Raw genomic sequence first — 12,085 nt, forward strand, 5'->3', positions numbered from 1 at the left:
GAATTTATGTGGTGTTTCTACACACCCTTTATCCTTCAAAACAGCATAAAACAGTAGCAAAACATGCAGTCCAACAGAAACACGAAACAGTCTGCTACAAGTGAATAACTCAAACTCACGGCTTCCGTTAATCATCCCGTGAGTTCTTGCAATTATAGAAAGACTTTCCATACATCTACATCAGAAACAATGGATTAAAGAGAGCAGTAAACTTACCTTATTTGTTGAATAACTCAGCTCCTATCTTGGTTCTTCAAACTCAAGGTTTTACCTCCAACTAGAACTTGAAAAGGAGAGAAAATAAATTAGAGTTTGTGTGCAATTTTGGGGAGGATTTTTGCAGGAGCTTATATCTGATTATTATGCCCTATTATCAGTGTAATATATGAATGAAATATGTCTTTAAAATATCTCTTTGGACGACCCGAGCTGGCCTATTTTCGGACATATATAATCCTTTCATTTAAGCAAGTAGGTGACACGCCTACTTGTCACCTAGCAGTCTACGCAATCTCGTAAGAATGTATATATCACTCTACTCTGATATTGTATTGACAAACGGTCTAATTAATTAGAAAATAGACTCATAGAGCTTCAATTTGATGGGTGGAACACCCCGTAACTCTAAGTATATTGGGAGAAAATCGCAGTTACATTTGACCCTAAATTTCAGTAAAACCTATGACGTAACTTGTGATGACTTCCATCGACTTTTGTTCCACAACATGCTTGACCTCAAAACATAACACACGACTATCATACAACTAACATAAATCATAACATAACCTTCTTATCATGTTAATAACCCTATTCTCACCCCAAAGGTACGGGTTATAACATTCCTAACTTGTCGACTTTCCATGAAACATTATTTTCTCCAATTCCTTTGCTTCTGAACCTTCCAACCCTCTTTATACTTGTTGTTCATGATCTCCAATATTTGTAACTTCCAAGGTAACATGATATATTACTTTATATACTTCCAAAGATGATCTCATTTTTGGTCTTACATTAGTTTGCTTACCATGCACTTTTACATACGAAAATATGGGGTGTAACATCATTCCCACCTTAGGAACATTCATCCACGAATGTCTACTCTTAGAGACTTGAGAAAATTGTTCCGGAGTCTCCTCCGTACTCTAGACTAAAACCAACCTGCAAGCAGGCATAAAACATACTATACATGCAACACATGGCCAATGTTTATAAATAGCAACACTTGGCCTCACACAACCATCAATTATAAATACTGAAAGTCAAAAATAAGAGCTTACCTGATGACCTACGGGCTAGAATAGAGCTGTGCTGAAGTATCCCATCTCGAGCCATATCTTCAGTTTGAAATAGGTGGGGATATTTAGACTTCATTTCATCCTCTGTTTCCCACGTCATCTCTTCCACGTTCTTGCTTCTCCATAAAACTTTCACAGAGGCAATATCCTTATTTCGTAATTTGTAGATTTATCGATCTAGGATGGTAACCAGAACTTCCTCGTACGATAAGTCCTCTATGATCTGTACATCATCAGTGGGCACTACTCGGGTAGGATCCCCACTGACTTCCGTAACATAGGTACATGAAAAACCAGATGGACAGACTCCAATTTCGAGGGCAAATCTAACTCATAAGCTACTCGGCCCACTCTTCAAATAATCCTATAAGTCCCAATATACCGTGGGCTAAGCTTAACTTTCTTGCCAAACCTCATCATGCCCTTCATAGGCGACACCTTTAGGAAAACCCAGTCATCAACCCCGAACTCTAAGTATCTTCGTCGCATGTCATAATATGACTTCTGATGACTCTGAGCTGTCAGCAGTCGCTCCTGGATAAGCTTTACTTTCTCTACGGCCTGCTGAACCAGGTCTGGCCCATGTAACCCAGATTCTCCAACTTCAAACCACCCTATAAAAGATCTGTACTTACGCCCATACAAAGCCTCGTACAGAGCCATATGGATACTGGAGTGGTAACTATTATTATATGCAAACTCGATAAGAGGTAGATGTTTATCCCAACTTCTTTTAAAATCCAACACACATACTCGTAACATATCCTCGAGCATCTAAATTGTGCACTCGGCATGTCCATCAGCCTGTTGATGAAAAGATGTGCTGACATTCACCTAAGTCCCTATACCTCTCTAAAATTACCTCCAGAAATGTGTTGGAAACTGGACCCCACGATCTGATATAACAGATACTGGTACTCCGGGTAGCCCCAATTTCTCCTTAATATATAACTTCGCATAATCTTCGATTGTATATGTAGATCTGACTGGTAGGAAATGGGCTAATTTTGTGAGCCTATCGACTATAACCCATATAGAATTGAACGTACGATGAGAACGAGGCAAACTCGTGAAAAAGTCCATGTTTATCGCCTCCCATTTCCACATCGGGATCTCTATAGTCTGCATTAGCCCTACGGGTTTCTGGTGCTCTACCTTCACCTGTTGCCAACTAGGACACCGGGCGACAAACGCAGCAATGTTCTTCTTCATATCGTTCGACCAATACACATCCTTAATGTCATGATACATCTTCGTCGACCAGGGATGAATGGAGTACCACGAATAATGTGCCTCTGACATAATCCTGTCTCGTAGCCCTGCTACATCTGGGACACACAAATGACCCTTGTATCTAAGAACCCCAACTTCCTTGAGATCTAACAAAGGCTTCTTCTGATATGGAACTCGCTCTCTCAACTCGACCAACTCTGGGTCCTCGTACTGCCTTTCCATGACTTCAGCTATGAGAGATTTTTTTGCAATGTTTTTGAGTGCAACTCCACCATCGTCAGAATCTACTAACCGAGCCCCCAAACAAGCCAATTGATTAATCTCTTTAGCTAATTCTATTTTCTCATCCTCTACATGTGCTAAGCTACCCATAGATAGGTGACCTAAGGCATGTTCTACAACATTAGCTTTCCCTGGATGGTAGAGAATGTTAATGCCGTAATCATTCAATAACTCTAGCCATCGCCTATGTCGCAAATTCAACTCTTTTTGCTTGAAGATATATTGCAGGCTTTTATAATCTGTAAATACATCAACATGAACACCATATAAATAATGCTGCAATATCTTAAGTACATGGACAACCACAGCTAACTCGAGGTCGTGGGTCGGATAATTCCTCTCGTTCTTTCTCAACTACCTTGAAGCATATGCAATGACCTTCCTATGTTGCATCAGAACACATCCTAACCCGAAACCTGAGGCATCACAATACACGGCATAACCCTCTGGAAGTGTTAGAACTGGCGCTGAGGTCAACCTATTCTTAAGCTCTTAGGAACTCCGCTGGCAAGCCTCCATCCACTGAAACTTAGATTCTTTCTGCATCAACTTCTCCAATGGTGCCAAAAGGGAAGAAAAACCCTCTATGAACCTCCGGTAGTATCCTGCTAAGCCTAGAAAGCTACGAACTTCTGTCGGAGTTGTAGGTCTAGGCCAAGATTTCACGACCTCAATCTTCTGAATGTCTACCTTTATACCTTCATCGGATACAATATGCCCCAAGAATGCTACAGACTTCAACCAGAACTCACATTCATAAAACATAGCATACAACTTACGATCACAGAGGGTTTGGAGTTCCGCTCACAGGTGGTCTATATGCTCCTCCTCGGAACATGAATAAACCATAATATCATCAATAAATACTATCATGAACAAATCTATAAATGGACGGAATAGGCTATTCATCAAATCCATAAACATGGCGGGTGCATTTGTCAAGCCGAAGAACATGACAAAGAACTCGAAGTGGCCATGTCGGGTCCTAAAGACTGTCTTCGGAATATCTTTCTCCCAAACTCTGACCTGGTGGTACCCCAACCTCAAATCTATCTTTGAAAAGCATCTATCCCCATACAACTGATCAAACAAGTCATCGATCCTTGGAAGTGGATACTTATTCTTAATAGTTACCTTGTTCAGCTGCCAATAATCGATACATATCCTCAGCGAGCCGTCTTTCTTCCGCACAAATAGTACTGGTGCACCCCAAGGTGAGGTATTGGGCCTGATGAAACCTTTCTCCAGCAAATCTTTTAACTGCTCCTTCAACTCCTTCAATTCGGCAGGTGCCATTCTATATGGAGGGATGGATATTGGCTGAGTTGCCGAAAGCAAATCAATGCTAAACTCAATCTCTCACTCTGGAGGAATACCTGGAAGCTCATCTAGAAACACATCTGTGTACTCTCTGACTACTGGAATAGACTGAACTGTGGGTATCTCAGTATCTGCATCTCTAACTCGCCCAATATGATAAATGCACCCTTTTGCGATCATTTTCCTCGCCTTCAGATAGGAAATAAACCTACCTCTCGGTATCGCTGTATTACCTGCCCATTCAAGGACTGGCTCACCCAAAAAATGAAATATGGCTGCCTTTTCTTGGCAATCAACTGTGGCATAGCAAGCTTCCAAGCAGTCCATGCCCATGATAGTATCAAAATCCATCATCTATAGCTCAACTAGGTCGGCTGAGGTCTGACGACTACAAACTGTCACCGTACAACCTCGGTAAACTCGTCTAGCAATAATCGATTCTCCGATCGGTGTAGATACCACAAAAATATCACTTAGTATTTCAGGCACTATACTAAACTTCCCCGTGAAAAATGGGGTAATATACGATAAAGTAGATCATGTATCTATCAAGGCATAAGCATCATGAGAGAAAATAGTCAATATACCTGTCACAACGTCTGGTGAAGACTCCTAGCCCTGTCGACCCGCTAAAGCATAGATACAGTTCTGATTACCACCTGAACTGGAATCTCTACCTCTGCCTCGACCTCTACCAGTCGAAGACTAAGACTCGCGCCCTGAAGGATGCACGAACATAGATGATCCTGCTATTGAACTTGTTGGTTGTATCCCCCGAATCTTTACTTGGGCAATCTCACATCATATGCCCCGGACGCTGAGATGTATAACAAGCATCGGAACGTGCTCGGCATTGGCTCAAGTGTCCTCTACCACAGATGTTACACCGCGGCAGAAATGACCATGTTTACCCTACACCTCACTGTCACTGCAAACCCAATGCCCGTGAGCTCTCACTTGGACCTAAGTGAGTATAGAGGTCATATCTGTAACCCTGTAACTAAGGCAGTGGAGGCCTAGGTGGTTGTCCAAAGTACTGGGGCCTATAACTACCCTGAGACTGTTCTTGAGACCTGGCAAATCTCATCCTCTTACGCTGCCCTTGCTTAGTCCTCTCTATACCCTGCTGTCGATGCCTACCCCTTTCTATATTCTGGGCGAGTGCCTGAATCTGGGAGATATCCATACTATCCTACAATGCAGCAGTGGAACATGCCTCGGTCAACTCTGGGGCCAACCCTGCTATAAACCTGTGGATCCTGTCCCGTATAGTAGCAACTATGGGTGGAGCATATCTAACCAATAAGCCAAAACGGAGACTATACTCTTGAACACTCATATTGCCCTACTTGAGGGCTAGAAACTGATCGACTCAAGCCTGCTAGATCTCCCGCGGTAAGTACTTCTCAAGGAAGGCATCTGACAATTTCTCCCAAATAGTGGAGGTGCATCACGTCCCCTGGATATCCCTCATCCCTCGTACCAAAGGACGACTATATCTCGTAGTCGAAAAGCTACCAGCTCAACTGCCTCTTTCTCTGTGGCATGCATAACCCGAAAGATCCTGTGAAGCTAATCTATGAAATCCTGCGATTCCTCCCTCTGATTTGTCCCCATGAACTTTGGGGGACTCAAAGCAATAAACTCTCGGACCCTTGAACTCCTAGACCCCTCAGAAGATCCTACATTAGCTGATGCCCTAGCCTATTGCTGGGTAGCTACCAACTGTGTCAATAAATGCACTGCACTCCTCAAGTCCTGATCTGATGGAAGTGGAGGGGTAACTAGAGGTACGGTATCCCTAGGAATCTCTTCAGGTGGTGGAGGAGCCGGTAATGGCTGAGTAGGGGTCTCATCCTAGGCCTCAGACTGGGCCCCATCTACCGGGGTACCCTGCTGGTCCCCTCACCTGCTGCTATATCTCTCATCTAACTTCTCGTAGTCTTCCTAGTCACCATCATCTATGTATGCAAACACGAACATGTAAGTTTAACTCAAATATCCTATAACTCAGTTCTATAGCACGATTTAGATTTGAAAGAAGGTTAAACAACTCCTAAATGCCTTGTAGTTTTGTGCTTATATAATGTGGTGTACAACACATCTATAAACAAGACCCTACTAGACACGGCTTGTAGACTCTCTAGGATAGAACTGCTCTGATACCAAATTTATCCCGTCCCAAACCTGGGGGGGGGGGCGAGACTGGCACACGGTGCCTCACTTAACCTAGCGTACTAACTTGCGACTGAGGGATTCTGAACATACAATGTCATACTTTGACCATGGTACCACATTGCAAGACATTTTGCTAAACAAAATATAAAATTGAATGGAAACTAGTTCTGACTAAACATCAATATAATGTTGGGCCGACAAGGCGTCATAACTACTACAACTGACAAACAAACAACATATACATACAAGGCCTACAATCCTAACATAATGCACTAACCGATAGGATAGGTCTACAAGCCTCTACTGATGGATGTACTGTGGTCAGAACAGGGCCCCAACCTACCCATAATATATATATATATACATATATACACAATATGTACTCAAAACCCTAGACCCGGCAACTCCGAAGAACATGGATCTTACTGATCAAGCAGATCACGGACAACACTACAGAGGAGGTCTACCAGGCTATCTATCTGAACCTACATGCATGAAATGCAGCGTCCCCATGAATGGGACGTCACTACAAAATAATGTACCTAGTATATAAGGCAATAGAATAACTGAAAGCTAAAACTAAACTGATAATCTAAATAACTGAAAGTAACTGGGAGTCAAAGATGATCTGGAGATATACTTACCTGTTGATACTGATTCAACTCTCTCAATATAGTAAGTAAAATAGTTGTCCGGCCCTATAAGGCTCGGTATATGTAATTGCTCACCGTATTAGGCTCACTAATAGGCGATCGGCAGTACTAGGCTCTGTATCTCGGCCATTATGGCCTCGATCATAGGCGCTCAGACACAGTTGGCTCGGTATATAACTTACCAGCTGATCAGAGGTTGCCCAATACGGGCCTGCCCATCGATTATAGCTCGATGGTGGTGAAAGTACTATAATTATGTATATATAGACCCTCTGCTCTCTTGACTGAAAGAAAACAATACTTAACTGAATATAAAGTCCCGATAAGGGAGAATACTATAACTTATGAGACTATGATAATGTACATAAGTTCAGGAATACGAACTTCTCTTTATGTCTCGTTATCAAACTCATGTAGTTACAAGATCATGCAAAAATGAAGGAAAGGTTTAGCCTTAACATACCTTATCACAATCTTTCCAATCTCCAAGTTGAACTCACCTCTTCGCACCTTAATCTACAACAACGATAATAATACTATCATTAAGTTGCGAAAGGTACAACTATCGCACAATGAATGACAAGCTTATTTTGTACTAAAACGGGCAGCATCTCCCCTATAATCCTTACTCCCTCCAAATTCAAGATAACACCAACAACACAAGAACACAACAATAACAACATATATACATTATTTTCCAATCTTATATACACCACCAATTACTACAAAACAGCCTGAAACACCCTAATCTCTTCATACACAAAACGACCATCGTAGTAGTGTCAAACATCCCAAAAATGTTATGACGAACGACCAGCCCACAACCCTAAATTTATGTGGTGTTTCTCCACACCATTTCTCCTCCAAACTCCATAAAACAGTGGCAAAACATGCAGTCCAACAGCAACACGAAATAGTCCACAAAACAGTCCGCTACAAGTGAATAACTCGAACTCACGACTTCCGATCACCGTCCCATGAGTTCTTGCAAATATAGAACGACTTTCCATACATCTCCATCAGAAAAAAATGGTTGAAAGAGAGCAGTAAACTTACCTTATTTGTTGAATAACTCAGCTCCTATCTTGGTTCTTCAAACTCTAGGTTTTACTTCCAACTAGAACTTGAAATGGAGAGAAAACCAATTAGGGTTTGTGTGCAATTTTTGGGAGGATTTTTGCAGGCGCTTATGTCTGGTTATTATGCCGTATTATCAGTGTAATATATGAAGGAAATAGTCCTTTAAAAAGTCTCTTTGGACGACCCTAACTGGCCCATTTTTGGACATATATAATCCTCTCATTTAAGCAAGTAGGTGACACACTTACTTGTCACCTAGCAGTTTGTGCAGTCTCGCAAAAATGTATATATCTTTCTTATCCGATGTTGTATTGACAAACGGTTTAATGATTTAGAAAATAGTCTCATATATCTTCAATTTGATGGGTGGAACACCCCATAACTCTAATTATATTGGGAGCAAATTGCAATTACATTTGACCCCAAATTTCAGTAAAACTTATGAACGTAACTAGTGATGACTTCCATCGACTTTTGTTCCACAACTTGCTTGACCTCAAAACATAACACACGACTACCATACAACTAACATAACTCATAACATAACCTTATTATCATGTTAAGAACCCTAGTCTCACCCCAAAGGTACGGGTTATAACATTCCTAACTTGTCGACTTTCGACGAAACATTATTTTCTTCAATTCCTTAGCTTCTGAACCTTCCAACCCTCTTTATACTTGTTTTTCATGATATTCAATATTTGTAATCTTCAAGGTAACATAATAACTTACTTTATATACTTCCAAAGATGATCTCATTTTTGGTCTTACATTGGTTTGCTTATGATGCACTTTTACATACGTAAATATGGAGTGTAACAGCTTTCCATGTAGTGGAATTCATGCAGACTACATAAATGGAAAAGACTAAACAAAATATGGGAATGCAGTCACCGTATAGATCCAGGATGGCTATGAGCGAGATGATGAAATATGGATACGGGCCAGGAACATGGCTGGGAGCCAGGTCAGACGGAATCACAGAGCCAATTGAACATAATGGGCAGAAAGGAAGGGCAGGATAGGATATCAGCCTTCGGATAGGAAAGCTCCTACCGGTAGCTCCGAGGAAAAGATTTTTGTGCCATAGCATGTTTCAAGTCCGGGTTAGAGTTCATTACCAGAAGATTATATCATCGATGAGATGGGAAAGTTGTTCGTGAATATGATTGAAGAATTTTGTGAAGGGACTGACATCAAGACACCGACTATCAGGGATGCCGAACCAGGGTAGAAGCTGTGGAATTGTACCCCCAGTCCATTTTTGGTTCGTCGGGAGTCTTTTTAGTGTGGAACTGTAAAAGTTTTCTTTTTGAAAAGCACACGGTCAATTGAGGCATGCACCATGTCTGTACCTTTTTGTCATTTGTCTCTTTTGAACGCTTAAGACATTCCTCTTTTGATGAAATAAAAAGAATCATTTTCTCAAAAGTTAGAACTTTATTTACTGCTTTATTTATACTTAGCTTTTCTTTTCAGTAATAAAAATGCTAAATACCCGCATTTCACGATTATGATATGTAACAAACCGTCGAGCGCAACGACCCAGATTATGAGGAGTACGACGAGAGTATGATGCCAGAAAATCTCCCGCAAGAGATAGAGCAGTTGGAGAGTTAGAAAAAGTCCAACCTCGAAAAAACGTAAATGGTCAATCTTGGAAGTGAAGAAGATGTAAAAGAAACCACAATCAGCATTCACCTAGAAGCCGAGCAGAAGGAAAAAATTGTTGGGCTCCTCCGACAGTACATCGATGTGTTTGCATGGTCCTATGATGACATGCCAGGATTAAGCACTGATATTTTCTCACATAGATTGCCCACCGATCCTACCAGACTGCCGGTCAAGTAGAAACCTAGAAAATTCAAATCTGATTTAAGTCTGAGGATAAAGGAAGAAGTGACCAAGCAGATAGAAGCGAATTTAGTAAGGGTCACTAACTATCCAAGCTGGTTGGAAAACATCATCCCAGTACCCAAAAAAGACGGAAAGATCATAGTATGTGTGGACTACCGAGATCTTAACAAACTAGTCCAAAGGATCATTTCACTTTGAAAAATATCCATATCCTCATCGACAACTGTGCGAAGCATGAACTGCAATCGTTTGTGGATTGTTTCGCTAGGTACCACCAAATCTTAATACATGAGGAAGATGCATAATAGACGGCATTCACCACACCTTGGGGAGTTTACTGCTATAGAGTCAAGTTGTTTGGTCTCAAGAATGCCAGTGCCAGGTACATAAGGACCATGACGACCCTTTTTCACAACATGATACATAATGAGATTGAAGTGTATGTGGATGACATCATCATAAAGTCTCGAAAGAGTTCAGAGCACTGGGACGATCTGAAGAAATTTTTTGAATGCCTGGGAAGGTACAGTTTGAAGTTGAACCCGGCAAAGTGCATGTTCAAAGTCCCCGCTGGAAAGTTGTTGGGCTTCATTGTAAGCAGGAAGGGGATAGAACTGGACCCATCCAAATCAAGGCTATTCAGGAATTGCCACTACCAAATTGTAAGAAAGATGTAATGAGTTTCCTGGGTAGATTGAATTACATCAGTAAACTAAGGCATTACATGTCAGCATACACTACGCATTTGATATCTCAGCTCGATCCGCTCAAGTACATCTTCCATAAGTTGATGCCTACCGGAAAGCTGGCTAAATGGCAAATTCTCCTCAGCGAATTTGACATTGTGTACATAACCCAAAAGGCTATCAAAGGGAAAGCTTTAGTCGACCACCTCACAGAGAATCCGGTGGATGGGGATTATGAGCCACTTACCATGTATTTTCCCGATGAAGAAGTGTTATTTGCTGGAGAAGATATTCCAAAATCGTACCCTGGATGGAGAATGCTTTTCGATGGAGCATCAAACTTCAAAGGAGTCAGAATTGGGGCAGTCCTGATTTCAGAATCTAACAACACTATCCAGCATCAGCAAAGATAAGATTATGTGGTATCAATAATATGGCTGAATACGAAGCGTGCATCCTTGGGATCAGAATAGCAGTCGACATGAACGTCAAAGAACCTTTGGTCATAGGGGATTCAAATCTATTGATACACCAAGTCCAAACAGAATGGTCCACCAAAAATGTCAAGATACTTCCATACATGCACTGCGTGAAGGAGCAATGCAAGAAGTTCATGAAGATTGAGTTCAAGCACGTCTCCAAGATTCAGAACGAGTTCGCCGATTCCCTTGCAACCCTATCATCTATGATTCAGCATCCAGACAAGAACCACATCGACCCTATTGAGGTAGAGATCAGGGATCAACATGCCTATTTCTTCCATGTAGATGGAGAACCAGATGGCAAACCATGGTATCACAACATTACTGAATTCCTTGCAACCAGAGAATACCGGGATAATGCTACTAATGGTCAAAAGTGAGCCCTCAAGAGGCTGGAAAACCACCTTTTCCTCAACGGGGAAGTCCTGTATAGGAGGACCCCAGGTTTAGGTTTGTTGAGATGTGTAGACACTGCCGAGGTAACCAGGTTATTAGAAGAAATACTTGCAGGAATGTGTAGACCCCACATGAATGGGTTCACATTAGCCAAGAAGATCTTAAGAGTTGGATAATTTTGGATGACTATGGAGAGCGACAGTATGCGCTACATACAGAAGTGTCACCAGTGCCAAATTCACCGGGATTTCATCCAGGTTCCGCCAAATGAGTTAAACGTAATGGGTTCACCCTGGCCGTTTGTAGCTTGGGGAATGGACGTGATTGGACCTATAGAGCCCGCCGCATCAAATGGATGCCATTTAATCTTGGTAGATATCGACTATTTCACCAAATGGGTGGAGGCCTATTCTTACAAAGTCGTCACAAAGAAGGTAGTGGCAAATTTCGCCCGAAACAACATTGTCTACAAATTTGGAATATCAGAGTCCATTATCACCGACAAATGCCGCTAATCTCAACAATGACCTCATGAGAGAAATCTGCGATAAGTTCATAATCATCCACCACAATTCCACAGCCTACAGGCCGCAAATGAATGGAGCAGTAGAGGCAGCCAAGAA

The 12,085-nt window shown here is 41.7% G+C and overlaps 1 protein-coding gene across 1 annotated transcript; it reads left to right on the plus strand.

The window, feature by feature from the left end:
* Positions 1-11,017: 11,017 nt before the first annotated feature.
* On the plus strand, positions 11,018-11,446 carry LOC138905986 (uncharacterized). The gene has a single exon (XM_070194501.1). The coding sequence runs from the start codon at positions 11,018-11,020 to the stop codon at positions 11,444-11,446; it is 429 nt and encodes a 142-aa protein (XP_070050602.1).
* The last annotated feature ends 639 nt before the right edge of the window (positions 11,447-12,085 follow it).

Source organism: Nicotiana tomentosiformis, chromosome 2 (assembly GCF_000390325.3).
Source record: "Nicotiana tomentosiformis chromosome 2, ASM39032v3, whole genome shotgun sequence".
Classification (NCBI taxonomy): Eukaryota; Viridiplantae; Streptophyta; class Magnoliopsida; order Solanales; family Solanaceae; genus Nicotiana; species Nicotiana tomentosiformis.